General features: G+C 40.4%; 1 protein-coding gene across 2 annotated transcripts; it reads left to right on the top strand.

Moving 5' to 3' along the window:
* The first annotated feature begins 228 nt into the window (after positions 1-228).
* Positions 229-11,029, top strand: LEO1 (LEO1 homolog, Paf1/RNA polymerase II complex component). 2 transcript variants are annotated; one of them, XM_062628424.1, is made up of 12 exons: positions 229-384; positions 1,316-2,038; positions 2,315-2,419; positions 3,159-3,253; positions 3,637-3,782; positions 5,198-5,282; positions 5,623-5,717; positions 6,005-6,139; positions 6,705-6,840; positions 7,128-7,314; positions 7,581-7,678; positions 10,758-11,029. In XM_062628424.1, exons 1-12 carry the CDS (start codon positions 327-329, stop codon positions 10,860-10,862), a joined length of 1,968 nt encoding a protein of 655 aa, XP_062484408.1. In that variant the 5' UTR covers positions 229-326; the 3' UTR covers positions 10,863-11,029. The 2 variants fall into 2 exon arrangements, with proteins under 2 accessions (XP_062484408.1, XP_062484403.1); XM_062628419.1 differs by having other exon boundaries at positions 2,312-2,419.
* The last annotated feature ends 8,368 nt before the right edge of the window (positions 11,030-19,397 follow it).

Here is a 19,397-nt window from a genome sequence, read left to right as displayed (position 1 = left end):
AGTACCCAAGCAGCAGCGCCGTGGCCAGCCCACGTGTGAGCGGTTCTGCTCCAAGCCTCGGGCTCTGACAGGCCCTATCGTGTGGCTGCAAGCACATCCGCCCTCACCGTTTCCTCGCGAGGACGCTGCGTTAGTAAATGACTCTCGGGGAGGCGCGGACACGCGTTTGCCCCCGCTGCCATCGGTAACGGCCGCGGGACACGGCCCCTTTAAGAGGCGGGCTGCCCCTCCCGCCCTGCCGCAGCAGCCGGCGCCGCGCCACGCTCCGTAGTCGCGTCGCTCCCTATTTGCATCACGGAGCGGCGGCGGCGGGCGCGCGGGCCGCCATGGCGGACATGGAGGATCTCTTCGGCAGCGACGCGGACTCGGAGGCCGAGCAGAAAGGTGCGGGGCGCCGCGCTCCCCCCCGCTGCCCGCCCGCACTGCGGCACAGAGCGGCCGCGGGGGGCGGCCCGAGGCGGGTAACGCACCGCTGCGGTGTGCCCCGGGCCTCCGCTGCGTGCCGGCGGGGCTGGGCGGAGCGCAATGGACCCCGCACTGCGGTGGCTGTGGTGGTTGTGGTGGCTGTGGTGCTCCTATGGCCGCGGCCGGCGAAGCGGGGGGTGACAGCCACACGCAGAGCGCGCTTCCGAATGTGATAGCGCCTTACCGGAACTCTGCGGGCGCGGGGAGGTGGAGGCACGGGGGGGGGGGCCGGTTTGCCCCTCGTTATCTTGAGACGCTGTCCCCATAGTCCATGCTGGAGAGCTGTCCTCATCCTGTAAATGAAAACAGAACGCATGGAACACCTCCCGGTTTAACTCATTTGTATGGTTTTGAAGTGCCTCTGTCAACCTATGTAAATTACTTTTCAAGGCAAGTGTTCCTTTTTTCCCCTGTTTGAAACAGCACCTGCCAGCCTCAGCGTTCAAGAGCAGCTCCATTGTAACAGGCGTGTCAGGGTACCTCATACAGCTAACTTGGGTGAAAGGCATGATGGCAGGTTCACGTTTGTAGGATCTCATATGTATGTATTTATTTTAAACCATCAGTATTTCGAATTTTATTTTCGTTTGTGTAATTGCTTATTCAATAGCTTTTGGCTTGAAACTTTATGTGGCACCCATCATTTTCATTGTGTCTTTCATTGGCTTCGCCTTTATTAGACATTCTACTTTACTGTTTTAGGTGACTTTTATATGTCTTTCTTACCATTAACGGTAAGTTCTTTCAGATTTGGTGATTTTTGTTTCTTTGTTTTAAAGCAAAGCCCAGCATCTTACGTGCATCCTTGTGGGGACATTTTAAGTCTTAAAAAGTGATATTTGCTTTGCAGATTCGGACTCTGGATCTGAATCTGATTCTGATCAGGAGAACGCTGGCTCTGGTAGTAATGCCTCTGGAAGTGACAGTGACCAGGATGATGACAGAGAGGCAGTCAAACCTAGTAATAAGGAGTTATTTGGAGACGATAGTGAAGATGAAGGGGCATCCCATCACACAGGGAGTGACAACCATTCCGAAAGATCCTACAATCGCTCTGAAGCTTCAGGACATTCTGAGCATGAAGATAATGATCAGTCGGATGTGGACCAGCACAGTGCTTCAGAAGCTGCTCATGACGATGAGGATGACGATCGCGGGCATGGGTCTGACGAAGGCAGTCATCATTCAGAGGGAGATGGTTCTGAAAAAGCACATTCAGAGGATGAGAAGTGGGGCAAGGAGGACAAAAGTGATCAGTCAGATGATGAGGAGAGGCAGCAGAACTCTGATGATGAGGAGAGACAGCAGAACTCTGACGATGAGGAGAAAGCACAGAACTCTGATGAAGATGAAAGGCCGCAGGTATCTGATGATGAGGAAAGGCTCCAGAACTCAGATGAGGAGAAAATGCAGAATTCTGATGATGAGGAGAGGCCACAGGCCTCAGATGAGGAAAAGATTCAGAACTCAGATGATGATGAAAGGGTCCAACACTCTGATGAGGAGAAAGTACAGAACTCTGATGATGAACGGGCCCAGCATTCTGATGAGGAGGACCAAGAGCACAAATCTGGTAGGATGGAATGCAGTAGTAATGATTTGCTTCTGGTTTGATCTCTCTTTAACGTTTCATTTATATTGGCCTGAAAAGATTCAGGCTTCACTGTAAAGGCATTAATCATGTACATTAATCATGTGCTTTCAACTACAGTCATCTTTGTCGTGTTTTTTTTTTTATGCAGCACTTTTAAATTCCTTTTCATCTGAATCAACTTATTAATACAAAGGAATTTAAAACTATGTGGAACAAAATATTTAATTTGCTGAGAATAATTGTGCTCCTCAGTAGAGTCTGCGAGGGGCAGTGACAGTGAAGATGAAGTCCTGCGAATGAAGAGAAAGAAACCCATTGCTTCAGATTCAGAAGCAGACAGTGATACAGAAGGACAGAAAGGTAAATGGTGGCATTGTTCTGTGGGGATTTGGTTCCTTTAATCCCTATTTTAAGCACGAGTGCTAACAGAACTTGATGAAATTGATAGTGCTTGTGAGACAGTGTAACTGCAGTGCCATGGAAATAAGAAAACAGCGCAACAAGAATTCTCTGTGGGGAAGTACATGCTGTATTTCTCCTAATTATCTCTAGGTGGCTTGATCAGTGTTTCTGTTTTCTCCATGAGAGACAGCTTCTCTTCTGTGGATGTTGTTTCACACATTTTTCCTGATGGTGTTAAGAAATGGTGCCTCTAATCAGAGCAGCCCAGAGAGCCTTTGCGGGTTTGTGTGATGTTTAGCTGGCTGAGAAAGAGCTGGTGACTCTTCTGAGAAGTAAAACCTTCAAAACATGTTAATGAAGTTGCTGGTGACACGTATTTGTTTACTTGAGGAAAGGATGGTCTTACACCTTTAATTCTTCGGTTGACATTTTTTGACTAGATTCACTTACTTGATAGAGCCTTTCCAGGAAAACATACCTTGAATCCTTAGCTTAAAAACAACAGGGGAAAACTGTTCTTCAGGATAAGAGAACAGTATGTGCTTCATAAACATTAGTAATTTCTAACCTTTGTAGGTGATTTTAAGTGCAATGAAAGTAAAGGATGTGTTAATTTTTTTTCCTGTAAGTGTGCTTGCATATAGGGGTGTGTGTATACATATATGTGTATTTTAAAATAGCATTTTTTCTGCTCAAGAGCATGCAGATGTCATGGATCTGTTTGGAGGTGCAGATGACATTTCCTCAGGGAGTGATGGAGAAGAGAAGCCACCAACTCCAGGGCAGCCCATTGTGAGTAGACTTGACTTTTGAAATAAGTCTGAAATATGCTGTTCCACTCTGATATGTATAAGGCTGATCATGATAGTATTTTAGTGAAAAAGAGTAACAGCATTAAGCTGAAAACTGTATGCCAGCTCCTTTACTGTTTCCTTACTGTATTTGGTCTCTCGGACTTACACTGGTATTTGCAATCACTTTTAAATGGCATATGAAAATGCTGACTTGAATTGCTTTCACTGAAAACTTTCAATTTCTTTTGCCCAAAGCTTCCTGATCTCTTTCTCTGTGCACATGGATGACATTTCTTTAAGCTAATGTAAGTGCTTACTAAAGCAACAGTTGCCAGGTAGATGTATTTTCACTTATGCTCCTCTTCTCCTTTTCTTCATTAGGATGAGAATGGACTGAGTCAGGAACAACAGGAAGAAGAGCCTATTCCAGAGACTAGAATAGAAGTAGAAATACCAAAAGTAAACACAGACTTGGGTAACGATTTGTATTTTGTGAAGCTGCCCAACTTCCTTAGTGTGGAGCCCAGGTAATTGCACATTAAGTACATGTTTGATAACGTTTTTTTAGTGTTTCCCTATACTACTTTTGATTTAGTAATACAGTTAAATATGTTGGCCATATTTAAAATGGTTGACATTAAGATGCACACTTTTGGTTGCGATCAGTCAATAGTAATATATATTGCTGTTATTTAATCAAGTGCTGAGTAATTTCTGATGAGCTTGGGTTTCAGCTTGATTTAATAACCTTTTGTATTTGAAATACAAACAAAAATATGATTTAACTGAAAGCATGTCCTATTTCAGTTGAATCTTAAACATAGGTTCAGGCTCTCAGATGTATAAAAGCTGAATGGGCAGCATCTTTATGCACTTTTGAGGGATAAAAACATCATTTTCAATTTTAGAATGAGCCCTTATTTGCAGATCCTAAATGAGTTGTTTTAACTATGAAGGGGCTGGTTACTCATTTTCCTATTTACCTTACTAAAAAAAATTTCTGGAATTCATAGGGAGAAACAAAGTCAATTATTAGAGTTGCTTGTGATATTACGTTTGGCCCTAAATTCCACCTTCAGCACTTCTAGCAAAGTGCTGTCAAAGCCATTTCTTGAAGTGTTTTTGTGAAGCAGATTCACTGCACTGCTTAATTGATGTTGTGTTAGCTGGTGGTGTAGCATTGGGTTTGTTGGACAGTTGCTAAATCATTCTTCCTGGCTTTCTTGGTATAGACTTCCAGGAGAGAACTGTTAAGAATGCAGTTAGCGGCTCTATTCAGAGAAATCCTGGGGATCTTTGGGGGTCAGACAGGACTGAAAATAGGATTGTACAGTAGCAGAATCTGTTTATCACTTCTCTCCCTTGCAGCAGCCTGGAAACTATTGGGAAGGAGGCTAGGGAATGACCTTCCCTCACTCATTCCCAGCCCAGTTGTCAGGTTTGTTGGAGGAAGAGAGGAAAACCAATCTCATCCTTTCCCTTCAATGGGCTTTGAGATTCAAATTAAAAACAAATGGCTATGGTTGTCCTCTCAGAAAATCCCTAATTCACCACATTTATAAAATGGTATTTTTCTTTTTATTTTCTCTGTACAATATTGTATAGATTTTGTTCCAGACTTCACCCTGCCCTTATTATCCTGATGCTAATTAAACAGTATTTTCTGAGGCACACTTGCTTTCTTTAGCTAGAGCCATTTAGGGGGTCTGAATGTTCAAGTGGCTGTAATGGATGGTAGTGAAGATGCTTGGGTAGGCCTCCTGTGGTGTTGAATCAATGCAGTAAATGACATTACTGCAGAAATGGCTGTCTCACAGCTGCAGTGCCTATTGTTGTGTGCAGTGTACAATTTAAGCATTTCAAGCACCTGTTATTTTCACAACTCTGGCATCATCTGGATTAATTTTTAGAAGAGTAAAGACTATTATGTAATTTATTGCAGACCTTTTGACCCCCAGTATTATGAAGATGAATTTGAAGATGAAGAGATGCTTGATGAAGAGGGTAGAACTAGGTTAAAACTCAAGGTATAGTGTTAAGTTTCCTTATATCTTTTAAACAATCTAGACACATTTCTTCAAAGTCTATTTCATGTGTTTTAGAATGGTGTTTTGAGTTATGGTTCAGATTATGAAAGTGGACCAGGTCAGCACTTTGGAGAGTTGGTCTATTTTAGTAGTAAATAAAAAAAAAGCTTTACAGCTGCATTTCACCTATAAAAGCAGTACCTTTCACTTTCATTTCCTTGCATCCTGCAGCAAATGATCTAGCCTTTCTAACTGTAATTACTGACCTATGCAGAGTATATTTTACCACAGTCTTCCTTACTGCGAGTTAGAAACAGTGTTTTGTATTTTTTCCCCACAGGTAGAAAACACAATACGATGGCGAATGCGACGAGATGAGGAAGGGAATGAGATCAGAGAAAGCAATGCACGGATAGTCAAGTGGTCAGATGGAAGGTTAGTTTGGACTTTGTGCTGTTCAAGAAATACAGTTGTTATTCCAGTGAAATGCTCTGGCTTGCAAAACTGGAAGGTCAACAAATTTTGATATCACTTCTGCACAGCAGTAATTCCTTTACTCTCAGTGCTTTGAAAATGTTACGCTCTGTTTAGTTTGGATTGAAATACAATTATTGGCTGTATTTGAAAAAGAAACATGAAGGCTTTCTCCATTTAGAAATGAGGCAAAAAAAATAGACTGTGGGGGCTTTATCAAATAATTGATTATATGAATCTCTTTTAAGCATGTCTCTTCACTTGGGCAATGAGGTCTTTGACGTGTACAAGGCGCCATTACAGGGAGATCACAACCATTTGTTCATCAGACAAGGGACAGGTCTACAAGGACAGGCTGTTTTCAAGACAAAATTAACCTTCAGGTAAACGTGCTATTCTGTATCAAATGTTGATACTTCCTTTGCAATTAAGTGCTGTAACCAGTATATAAAGATAAGAAATACTACTTCCTAAACTTGCAGAGTGTAACTGTTTAGTAAGAATGTGCTATTTTCCAAAGTCAGTATTTCAGTAAGATTGTCCTAAATCAGGTGTTCCAGTTTGTAAGGTTAATATGCCATTCACTGCACTATGCAGGCTACATGTATTGTTTTATATATATATTTACATTTTTTTAAGTCCTCATCTGAATCAGAATATTCCCTGAAATTAACCTTTCGTCTGATGCACAGTTGCTGTCAAGATGATGATTACATCCTGGGCTGTTGATGTGAAATGTGAGGATGATTATTTAGGCTGGACTGCAGGTGCTTTGTTGAGAAAGGAATTGAGGTCTCCAGTAGCTGTTACAATGCACATAAACAAATAATAGTAAAAAAAAGGGTGATATTTCTACTGTTGTGGAGGTGCATCTTTGAAATCTTCAGTATGCTGGTCTGACTGATGTTGCTTGAAGAAGTATTTAACCCATAGCTATTTTTTTAACAGGCCACACTCTACGGACAGTGCCACTCACAGGAAGATGACTTTGTCTCTGGCAGATAGGTGCTCAAAGACCCAGAAAATCCGTATTCTGCCAATGGCAGGTCGGGATCCAGAGTCTCAGCGGACAGAAATGATTAAGGTATTGTGGCAGGGAGGTCTCTTACCTGCTGATTTAATCTAAAAAATCACAACCCTAATACAGCTGAACACTTTGTGACTTTATGAAAAGCTGAGTGTATTTTGGAGTTACAAACAAGAGTTGTTAGCCATGGGTGCTTAACCTTACATATTACAAAAAAAATCAGTACAGCACGGTCTTCGCACTGCTGTACTGCTACTTCAAAATTTAGAGTAGAATACAAGTTCCTCTTGAGTTGGTTTCATTTGTTTTTTTTCCCTCAATACATTCCTTGTTTCTTTGGACAGAAAGAAGAGGAGAGATTAAGAGCTTCCATTCGCAGAGAATCTCAGCAGCGAAGAATGCGGGAGAAGCAGCATCAGCGTGGTCTGAGTGCAAATTATTTGGAACCTGATCGCTATGATGAAGAGGATGAGGGAGATGATGCAATCAGTCTAGCAGCTATCAAAAACAGATACAAAGGTGGCATTAGAGGTAATAATAAACCTTAACAGTATGTAAGTAGGGCCTGTGTGATTCATATGGATTAATTTCTTGGGAGAGTCCTGCTAAAATTGTATTTTGCCAGTTCATTTGATACATGAGCAGACATGAGTTGAGTTTGTGTAAATTTATTTTGTTTACTCTGGACTTGGACTCTGCCAGCTTTCTATGGGACTAAATGTGGGAGAATTATTTTTGATATTATCTCTTCCTCACCAATTTCAGCTAAATATTTGTCTTCTAATTTTTCTCTGCAGAGGAACGTGCTAGAATCTACTCTTCTGACAGTGATGAAGGCTCGGATGAAGATAAAACACAAAGACTACTCAAGGCAAAGAAACTTACTAGTGATGAGGTAAGGAAAGAATTTTGTTCTTAAGATGCTAATTTTTAGTCAGGAACATTTTCTGCACTAAATCTGTTTTTTTTAAAGCTGAGACTTCTGTAGTTTAATTTCTGCTCTGATTAATGTATTATTTGACTTGGCATGCTTTCCATGGCAATTAATCACCAATTTCCTATGCACTGCATCAGTTCATAGACCTGAGCGATTCCCAAAGGAGGTCACTATTGTTATTGCTGATTTAAATATGGAAAAAATTATGCAGAGTTATGTAAAATGACTTTACCAAAATTATGCAAGAAATAAGAAGACTTAATATCTGTATCCTAGTGCAGTGTTACCTCCTAAGCGACATGGTCCTATCCTGTTTATTATGTAAATAGCAGAAGTATTTTCACTTAGTATTTCTTCACTTATTAAATGGAAGAGCTAAAAAAAAAGAGTAAAGAAGAGTTAATGTCTGTTGCTACATAGATGTTATCCATCAGCCAAGTACTATTCTAAACATTAGGCCATGATCAAGTTAACTGTTAGCTACAGCAGTAGTGCTGTTTCCTCTTCTAAAATTGTGGTTTATTGGTTCATAATTTATCACTGCTGGGCTTAAGCAGATGAATCTTTGTGCACATCATGTCTTGAGGCTTAGTTCATTTCAAGTAATGTGACTTCTGACAGAGCACTGCAGTGTAGCACTTTCCAAAATTAATAGATGCCATTTCTGAGATTAAAACTTATCTGCATCCAGTGGCAGAAATGGAACCAGGAAGTAGATGGACTCTGTCCTATGTCAGCTGTACCTGTGTAGTCTGTTTTCCTGACTTTTGCTCCTCATTGTAAAAAGCCTCTGTAGCAAAGAGCCATAGGGCTTTTACTGTATACCTTGGGAAGCTGAAAGAAGAGGGAATTTTGGAATTCATGACAAATGGCAGTTGACGCTGGCTTCCCACTGCCCTGTTCAAGAGGGCATTGGGTTGGGTCAGGTGTTTGGCCTCCTTGGTTTTAGTAGCCCATGAGTTTGCTTTCCTTTAGACATCACCAGTTCTGTATTACTGTAATCTTGCTGTTGATCAGTACAGTGCAGCCCCGAGTTGCAGCTGTGCTTGCATTGCTCTCAAGCCAAGATTGGCTTAGGAGTGGCAGTTTGGGACGCACCTGGCTCTGCTGATAGGCACCTTCAGTTATGTGGCAAAATAGTAAATACAACCTAACTTAGTGTAACAGGCTCTTATTACTACCTTGTAGGTATGAGAGATGTTTCTACATTGGCATGTTAGTTTGATTAATCTTCCTGCCCTGTTTTACTGTTTGTCTCTCAGCTGATTTCCTACAGTCACCTCTAGTGTACTATTTTAATAGCTGCTGAAGTGGCTAAAACCTTATCCTTGAATTTTAGAGGTTTCTGCAATATAGCCTCTTCTTAACAGGTCTAGTCAACAGCGTTTCTCTGCTGCTTGAGGAACAATAGCCTCCATTTTAAAATTAGATGACTTACAGGTAATATTCCCATCAGGGCCACGGAGGGGTGCTACAGTGTTACGAAAAAAAAACCAGGATGAATCATGACTGCTTACTTTCCGTCACCACGTAGGAAGTGTGGTATTTGTAATATGTATGCACATACATGAAACACTGACTTCCTCATACACAGACTTTTATGTGCTGTCAGTCAACAATACAGCACAAATCTTTGTCCTAATAATTTGTTACTGTTACTGAAAATGTCAGTCTGCTATGAATACATTTTACCAACACAGGGCAAGTAGTTTTACTGTTACTGTAGTTAATGGGCATATTCTGTTAACCAGGAAGATGAATCATTTAACAATAGCCTGGCTAGATTACAAGAGAATGCTTGTTTTGAGGAAGAAGCTATCACTGAGTTTCCCACCCATACTAATGGCTGTTTTCCGTGCTTAAAATTCCTTTCCTAGGTTCTCACTGTGTTAATATAGAATAAGATGCTTTAAATAAAAACCATTAGAGTTCTGAAACTCCAATAATTTGTTAAAGTTCTGAAGCTTATTCTTTGCTGCTGCTTAAAATCTGAGTAATATGTCTTGCTTTAAAAAGAAATCAACCAAAAAAAACCACCCCCAAAGCAACAAATGGAGAAAGGGATGAGCTTGCTTAGACCTGAAGGCATTTTTAAAATACTCTTCTTTTTAAACAATACCGGAGTTACCTCTTGTACTTCATGTCAAAATGGATGAGTTTTACATTAATAACTGGTGATTTGTAGTTTGATTACACATTTTCATTGCATTCTGATTTAAAATGTTGTTTGGAAGGAGGTTTTAAACTAAGCTTATGTAAATGCACATGGAATAAAAATAAATCTGTTGACACTATATTTAGGTGATAAAAATTGGACATCCAGCCTATAAAATCATTATGCTGTTGCTTGCAAAAGGTAACTAATTCAGTGATTTGAATTCTTTTGACTAGCTCTTTGAAGCCTCCTGAACCATTTTATTTCTTGGAGTGTAAACTGTAAAGTTAGTTCTCAGTACTAGCAATTTCTCACCAGTCTTCTTCCTGTATGCCAGAGAGTGATTTAGTTGCTGGTTTGTTTTTTTTTTTCAATGAACAAACGAAATGCCTACCTGCTTACTGAATTTCTTCTTTGCCTCAGTAGCTCTGACTTAGGGCATACAAGTGTCGGTAGTCTGAAAGCTGAGCAAAGCTGCATGAAGGGAAAGCTTCTACATGTTGAAAAGTTCACTACAAATTCTAGGAATTACCCATGCTTGTAAGACTTGTTGAGAAGGATATTGCACATTCCATTAATCCAGACTATGACATAAATTACTTCTATGCCATAGTTCAGCTTGAAGCTGATATGGTTGCATGTTTATTGATGTAAGTGGAGCTGCAGATGTATTATGGACCCATTCAGGTTGGGCCTTGATATTGGTAGAAAATGTTTACTGAACTTAAAGTACTGATCCATAAGCAGTTCTGCCTCACACTACACAAAATGGAAAATAATTGTGCTTTTCTTACAAGAAAGACTTTGAGGTCTTTTTGTTGTTCTTCTGAGTCTTCTGTTTAGCTTGAAGTCCGTTGAGTTTTGCCCTTTTTTTGCCTTTAGGAAGGTGAACCTTCTGGAAAGAGAAAAGCAGAGGATGATGACAAAGCAAGTAAGAAACATAAGAAATATGTGATCAGTGATGAAGAGGAAGATGATGATGATTGAAGAAGCACACAAGTTGATTTTTCTTTTATAGATATATATTTATATATATATTGTACAGTTCTCTTACAGCGAAGATGTAAGTAACCATAATGGGGTTATTTTGATAAAGGAAAATTCCATTGAAGTCTGAGTTTCTGATGTGAATAAAGTTTTTTGACTTCCTTTTACTTTTTTAGCTTTTTCTCTTACTGCAGCAACTGTTGCACCAGGGATTGTTGCAGTGCTGTTTGTTATCTCACACTGTACGTTTCAGTTTTGAGGACTGTAGTAATTGATTATCCAAGTGAATTAATCACTGATTTTTACTGTATTCTTCAGGAGAAAACATTCTAATGCTTATAGAATGCTTAAATGGAAAGTTTGCCTGATAAGGGTATGGTGATTCAGCTTCCAATTTATATGGAATGGTTGGAAGAACATATGAGTGGTACAATACAGTTTTGGTTTTCCTTATTTCCTGTTGACTGTGGACAGTACATCACTATCCTGGTATATTTTGATGACTAAAAATATTTGTTACTGTGTTTAAGTAAGCTGTGAAGTTCCTGCAGTTAGAATAGTTAACTCATCACTTAAGACATTTATTTTTCATGCATTGAAGCCCAGAATGAAAGTCCTTAATGCCTGAGCATTAATAACAATAAGAATAGGCACATGCTGGTGATGTAAATGTCAGAGAAAAAGCACCTATTTAAACAAACCTAAGAAATTTCTGCCCGCAGAGATGGAAGTCTCCTTTAAAAGGTGAAATGAACCATAATGCAAAAATACATCCTAATAATAGTGGCTCATAATCTCTTATAATCCTTATGGTGCTATTTCCTGTTGTTCCTGCTTGGTTTTATAAATAGGTTTGTTTAGCTGGGAAGTCACTGCAGATGAATGTTCTGGACAGAGTCATTGCTGCTTTTACTATTTCTAAACACCTTATTTGATGATGCGATTCCAGTTGTAAAGTGGGGAAAGGCTACAAGAAATATCTGAACTTTTCCATGCTTTCTTTCCAAGATGAAATAATGCCATATGTAGTTTCTCTCATTGATGAGAGAGCATTCAGATGTTATCTGTGTTGCTTTTTTAACTGTCTTTACACACAGTCCGATGGAGTTTGATGCGACTTAAATAAGGTAACAGAAAGAAAACAGAACTAGCTTAATGCCTTTTTAAAAACAGTAGAAGGCAAGTGCCTCGTAGTCAGCATTTTGCTCATGACAATCTCTGGTTCTTTGAAGTGCAGCTTTCAACCTGGACATTTTGGGGTTGTCGTCTTTAACTAGGATAATAGCTTATCAAAGTGCTGTACCTCAGTTTCTCCTGCCTGGAAGGTATAGGAAATGTTCTAGCTGCAGTAGGACGGAGCTCTGTGTTAATGTATTCTGCTGAGCAGCTGACTGCAGTGTGTAGACATTTGCAAGGATGAAAACAAAGTGAAAAATATCAACTCAGGAGTCTGAGTGCCTGAGAAACTGTTGTGGGTTTTTTCTATAATTAAATTGTTATCTAAGAGTTCCTGTGCCTCTTTAATGTGCAGATAAAACCTTTCTCCATCTGCTGGAATTTTGACCCTGTAATCCTCTTAGCTCAGACCTCTGCTGGGAGACTGGTTCCTTACATGAGGTTACCTGCTTTCCATTCGTAACCTTCTAAGGAACAAACCAGCTGCTTAGAAAGGGACTCATTCTGTGTGGATGTAACATATAGTAATAAAAGCCTCCCAGATACTTCTTAAACAACAAATTTGCTGTATGGAAACACACTGCTATTTCGCTGGTAATGTGTTTGCTTTTATGTCAGTTCAGTTAAATGTTGACTGTTTTTATTTTGACTACACTCCTAAGAGTGCAGATGTTTTAATCACTTTCATAGGTTTGAGGCTGACTAAGCCTTTCCTAAGTACTCTACTTTAGCTTCCAAAAATTAGGTTTTTTGTGGATTACGAAGATGAAAAGAAGTAGTTTTTTTACACTGTTGTCCTTTGTAAATTGCTCTTTTACAATCTTCTTCAGACACGGAATTTTAGAAAGTGTTTTCTCAAATTGGTTTAACAATCATCGCGTAATTAAAGTCACTTGAATGAACTTAGCTACAGTGTTTTCTTAGTTGTGAGTCTAATGTACAGTTTTACTTAGCTCAAAGACAGTTTCTGCTGTCCCTTTTCCCAGCCTCCAGTATGAGAGAAGTACTTGGAATTGTTTCATTTTACCCAAATTAAACATATTAAGCCAAAGGTAAGAGAATGTGGATTGAACTGTGTTTACTCTTGTACTGACTGGTCAGAATACTGCTTCCAGAAAGGGTATGATTTGAACAACTTCCAACAATGAAAAATTTCTTTGAAGAGCTGATATTAAGCTCTGTGAGTAGTGGATTTTATGGCTAGTGGCAGGATGCAGGATAAACTCTCTTGAAACAGTCACTGAAGGCTGCTCTTGGCTGTATAGTTTTGTGGTTTCAAGTGCATTTTTTTAACTTTATCCTGGTTTCCAGTTGTTAATTCGGGGTTTTCTTTCTGGTAGCATTTTCCACCATCCACTTTTCTCCATCCTGACCATGCAACTTGGCATGGATTTCATGTTTCAGCACACCTGATGGGTCAGGGAGTGCCCATTGAAGGGAGCAGCTGCTCGTGCAGTCCCTCACTTCTAGCAGCAGGTTTGGCGATAGGTAGCCCAGCTCAGTGAGTCAGCTTGCTAAAGTGCCAGGAAATGTCTTTTCTGCTGAGCTGTGTGTTCTGCCAGGCATGCCTGCAGGACTGACTGCCCTACTGCCATGGGAGCGTCAGAGCCAGCTCAGGGAGTCCGTGTGGCCACAATGGGGAAATCAGGGAAGGGAGTTCTCTTTGGCAGGGGTAAACATTGGCTTGGCTTTCTTTGGAAACTTACCCTGACCATACAGAACAAAGTGAATGGTTTTCTACTGCTGTAGCTGCCAGAGCTGATACATTGAAAAGTCACCTGCGCCTCGAGGTGATGCAAGGGGAAGCAGGACAGGTCCTGTATATGGCAGCAAGATTTAGCACAGCTCTAATATGAAGCTGCAGCCTGAGGAATGTGTTAAACATGAAATGGTGACTTTTCTATGAAGTCATGGGTATTTATTTCTCTGCCAGTAGGCACGGGGGTCCGTAGTGTCAGCCCATTCTAGCAGAGTGCCTTTGTTTAACAGCGTTAGACTGCTAATGAAGCTCTCTGGGTGTTGAACGTATAGAGATTGTTAGGGGGGAATGATCGAGATGATCTGTTTCTGATAAATGTTCTTCTGATTTTTGCTGTGAGAGGTACAATGTCTGACACTTGTGAAACGTAGGTAGGCTGTTGTAACGCTCAGGAACTTGCCTGTAACTTGCCTTGAAGTGCTTCTTGGAGAGCATGTGACTAATACCTGCTGTTGCCTAGTGATGCCCTTTGACTTGAGCTGGGTGTTTTTAATACCTGTCTGGACATGACAGACTTGCAGAAAAGCTGGAAACTGGTATTGATTACCAGCTTGTATCTTTAATTGCTTTAAAACTCGTGGGCATTCTGGGGAATTACATAAGCTAAGTAATTGAGAAAATAACAGAAAATGAAGTAAAGCTTTGATTGTCTGACACAAAGCCTTTTGATTAAAAAAAATATCCTTTGAGAGGAATCCTTTTGAAAAGCCTTTTGGTTTCTTCAGGGTTTTGGTGGTGCTTTTAAAGGGTGTTTTTATGCTTTAAAAGCCTGGTTGAAGCTTATGGGCTGATATTTGGAAAAAGTCAGTTATTAATGTGGAAGCTTAACTTCAAAAAGTGGTTTTTTTCCATTAAGGCTTAGTCTTGACGAAACAAGAGGTGGTGGTGCCAGTTTACCAACAAACGTAACTTCATGTCTCTGGGTGATGTTGAAATTCACTGGGAAGCAGTTGCATTCATGCAGTTATTGTTAGTCATGAAATCATATCAATGTTGTATTTTATATTGTAAATTAAAGATAAATAAAATCTTATAAAACAGTGGAAGTATTAACTAACATACCCTCTTTTTTATATCCTTGACTGAGTCAGGTTATATCTCATATTGTTTCATGTTTTTCCTGTTCTTTGCAAGGTACTTCAGTATGTAACTGTGGAGTTGGGGTGCTAATCTTAACCTGGTAATTTGGCATTTTTCTGAGGTTTTCTTTTCATGCCATGTGAAGATACGTGATAAACATTCTGTACAGGACAGGTTCTTACAGTAAGATTCCATACTGATCTTATGATAGATCCATTTTTGGAAAATATACATGGATACTGAAGGCGCAGTTGCATTTTCAACATATAAAGGAAATAAACATGAGGGTTTTGGTAACAGCAGTGCCAGCCCTTCCATTCAGGCATCTATATTAACAGCACCACTTTAGTTATTACCCTTTTCCATGCCCACCTTGTCACACTGTGTATGTCAGATCGGTAATGTGTCTTTTGGATCGAATTTTCTGTGTTGTTCCTCTCAGTACTGGTGTTTCTGGTGATCAGGAAAGGAAATGGGAATATTCTTCCTTTGGAAAGAAAAAATGCAAAATATCTACTGTCGTTTTGAGAAGCATCGGTGCTCACTTACAGCTTCGTGTCTCATGATGAAACAAGAGGCTTAAATAACAAGGACAGAAATAGTGGAGTGTTAGCTTACTGACAAAAAATGTTTGCCTGTTGCCCTTTCCAACAGTTCTGTGAATTGCCTTGGGGTGTAGATGGTGTTCCTCTTCCTGGAACTTACACCAGTGTGTTGTTGAACATAGACAGCTATAGCCTAATGTAAATGCAAATTTGGGCCCAAATATGTTTGGATTCTTAAATCAGTCTTATGAAAATGACTAGAACGTGTTCTTATTTTGGAGCTAAGTGCATTTAGAGCAACCTAGTGGGAGAACATGGGAAGGATAGAGATCAAACTCTTGCAGTATCTGCAGTCAAGACATTTAATCCTGTAGCAACCGTCAGCGTTTGAATAAAGAGCTAAACTTCCAGATTGTAGTTTCAGGAAAGCATGTAAATTTTGTAACAGTCCAGCTGTGTATAAATGGTCTGATACACCCAAGATGGACATTGCAGTGGTCTTCTGTAACAATGAATGGGAAGCAATTTAGAAGGGAAGAACCTTCAAGTCAGCAAGTTGATTTGGCAGGCCTGTGGTTTTTAAGGGGGGTTGACACTTGCAGAAGTGTTTGGGTTTATGGGGAAGGATGGCCAGTCCAGGCTAAAGTATTGTAGAGATGAAATGGTCAGCTTCCAGAATCCTTAACTCAATGAAATGCAGGCACACAGCCTAGGATATGGAAGCTGTCTTAAGGAAAAATCTGTCTATTGATCTAATCAGGCTGTTTAAGGCTGCTACAGCCCCTGGTGGGTATTTATGGTAGGCTTGTAAAAGATGCAAGAAATGTGTTGTACAGTGGAAATACTTACTCAGCCTTGACCTGTCACTGTGTGACTGGGCATTGCTATAAAAACAGAAGAATTATTTGTTTCAGGTAAGAGGGGGGATCAGATTCCCTGAAAAAAAAAAAAAAGTTTTCTTAAGTGGGATGTACAAATAAAGCATGCTTAGGAAGAAAGATTAATATCTGCAGTAGAAAATACAGGAATTTGTTGCTAGCTGTTCTCTAAAGCTATCAAGACAAATTGTTCTTCATTTCAGCATGCAGTGAAGTGTGCAGTTACAGGATGTGCCTGCTCACTGTCAGTATTAATTTCAGGTCTGTCCTGAAACTTCTCCAGTGATTTACAGAACAAGCCAGCGAGCAGCAATACGGGGCATATGGGCAGGTCTTGAATAGGGTCCATCAGAGCCCAGGGTGAGGAATGCAGTGTCCTAGCAGGTACGGAGTTCTGTCGCCCAGTCAGCTTCTATGAGGTTGTTTAAGTCCAGCTGATCACAGCACCCTTAGGGCATTGCTGTCCACTGAGTCAAAGTGGGATACACACAGACAATATATTGATTTTTATCTTGGCAGCCAGCTGACTTGATCTGGCTGCCCTTCCTCTGTAGAAGTGTTGGATAGGATGTTGCTGTAAATAGAAAAGTAAAATATGCATGTCTGAGTTTAATACTTAATTGCAATGGGATGAAAAAATCAGAGGGCAGGGGAATTAATATTCAAGGATAGCAGGAGCTGGCCTACATTGGCTGAAAGAGATCCAAGGCTTTCTGCAGCTCTGACTGCCCCTGTTCTTATCACAGAAGTAACATCTGTGCATCTATTTAGGTTATTCATGGTGCTTGTCTGGTTGATAATTAGGTTTGTGTCTGCTGTAACCATTCAGGTAATGCTTTCCCAGGATCTCTGCTGGCAGGTGGCTGATCTTCTGAGTTTTTTTAAATAGAGTGGGGTAGAAAGCTCCTTCAGAAGGGTCCCTTCCTGCCCTTCAGCTGATGGTGGTGGTTTGATGCTGCAAACAGTCGGCTCGGTGCTTGGAGCTGTATTTTCCCATGGTCAGTATACTGCATTTTCCTTTGGAGAGCTATTCATTCACAGTTGCCTTGGGTGGAGGCTTTTCTTTTGTGACCTGGGTGCTGTTTTCATGGTAGTGGCAGAACACAAAGAATTAAAACCAAAGACTGGGAAGTTTCATATGTAAGCTATTGTTAAGGACCTTGTCAACAATGAGCTTTGGGAAACTCTTCAGAACTGTTAAATGCTGTTACTGCAGATGGGGTTAGGCATATAGAATAGCTCAAGTTGGAAGGGACCTGTAAGGATCATTAAGTCCAAATCCCTGCTCCTCACAGGACTACATAAAACTAAACCATATCTCCTAAGAGCATCATCTGGATGCTCCTTGCGCTCTGCCAGTCTTGGTGCCATGACCATTTCACCTTCTTGGTGAAGAGCCTTTTCCTAATTTCCACCCTGAACTTCCCCCAGTGCATCTTCATTCCATTTCCCTGTGTCCTGTTGGTGGTCACCAGTGGAGATCACCACCGCCCTTGAAGAAGGTGTAGGCTGGGATGAGGGGACCCCTCTACACCTGTGTGCAGGTCGAAGATGCTTGCATCAGTGTATCATTCAGATTCACTACCAGTTAATAGTGAATAGTATCACCATGGACTTTGCTTAAACAACTGATATTTTAATACTATCTTTAAATACTTCTTTTCCTTCTGAAGAAAACCTTGTTTAGAAAAGTTGATTATTAGAGAATATTGATGGGTTTTTCTTTGCTAAGAAAAATATACTGTGCTCTGTTGATGTGCTCCCTTTGTTGATAGTATGGCTGTGGGAGAACCTTCCTGTATCAGTAAGTGGCGCAAAATTTGTTTGAGGGGTAGATAAGAGGGGACTGGTGATTTATGAGTACCATTCCCAGGTTTTTTATATATTCATATTTATGAATATATATTTTCTATGTAATTCTAATGTCTCTGGATGTGGTCAAAAACTTTCTTAGTACCTACAGATGAAAATGCTTTTGGAACATGATTGCGAAGTGGCCACACTGAAACTGAGAACATTTTGCTAATCTGTGGGTATGTTACCCTTTTGCAAATCCGGTTTGATCTCTCAGAACTAAATAGGATTATTCTGGCACTCAGGCTTTCTCAAGCATTAAACCCGGAGTAGGTGCTGGCATCTAGAAGGAAGCACCACGCATGTGGTTGTCTGTCCTAGGGTTTAGTCCTTCCATAGCATGAAAAGTAAATCTGTGAATGCTGCACTGCCCGGCTGAAGACTTGAGTCGTTTGTAATTTGGCATTTTATTGGACATCAGGGCTGCCATTTTCTGTAGTTATTTTCAACCTCTGCTCCTGTAGTTTTAATTCTAGGGCAACTTCCTTCAGTTTACCAGCAAAGTTTTTGAGTAAGCAGGATTATCTGAGCTTTTTCAAGTCATTTGAATGTCCTTAATACATGTGACAGTGACATTTGTTAAAGCCAATTCTGGATTGATGTCATGTGAATTATAGCAATGTGTAATGCACTGTGATTGCAATATGTTCAGTAGAAATGCTTACACCTCTGCATAAGTCACATAGCTGCGTAGAACAGCATTTTTAAATCTCATTTCTGTCTCTGAACTTATTTGCAAGGGATCCACCCCAGGTAACTCAGAAAAGCTGGACAGGTGGGAGTAGGCTGATGTCAGATGTGCAGAAGAGCTGATACTACTGTTAAATGCTGAGGCTGCAAACTGGAAAAGGTTGAGAGTGCAGGGCTGGGAGCTTGGGACAGTTCATGGTTCTGTATGTAGCACTGGATATGACAGTAGTTTGCATCCAAAAAACAGTTGGCTGCATAGGAAGAACACTTCCCAGATAAGCTAGAAGGAAGCTTTTTAAGGGAAGAAACAATTTTGAGAGGTGTTTTATAAACCCCTTCCAAGCCTATCTTTATCCCTGGGTTTGGTTTTTCTTTTCTTTGCCTTCCTTTCACAACATCTCATTAAATCTCTCCAGACCTTCCTAGGCCGGACAGGTTTTTGTTGTTACACAACATTGTCCAAGGTGCGCTGGTGGATCAGCTACTATTGCCAGAGCACTAGAAGTGAGAACTCAAACTCTTTGGCACAGTTAAGAAGAGAAGGTGTCACAAT

The sequence above is a fragment of the Pezoporus occidentalis genome, unplaced genomic scaffold (assembly GCF_034315485.1).
Source record: "Pezoporus occidentalis ecotype Australia unplaced genomic scaffold, CSIRO_AGI_Poc_V1 ctg11, whole genome shotgun sequence".
NCBI classification, from domain to species: domain Eukaryota; kingdom Metazoa; phylum Chordata; class Aves; order Psittaciformes; family Psittacidae; genus Pezoporus; species Pezoporus occidentalis.
Note: the sequence above shows the minus strand (reverse complement) of the source record. Positions and strands in the feature narration are given on the sequence as shown.

Coding starts and splice junctions, on each gene's coding strand:
- LEO1 (XM_062628419.1), top strand. CDS start 327: ATGGCGGACATGGAGGATCTCTTCGGCAGCGACGCGGACTCGGAGGCC. Junction 2,039..2,311: donor GGACCAAGAGCACAAATCTG/GTAGGATGGAAT, acceptor TGTGCTCCTCAG/TAGAGTCTGCGAGGGGCAGT. Junction 5,283..5,622: donor GAACTAGGTTAAAACTCAAG/GTATAGTGTTAA, acceptor TTTTCCCCACAG/GTAGAAAACACAATACGATG.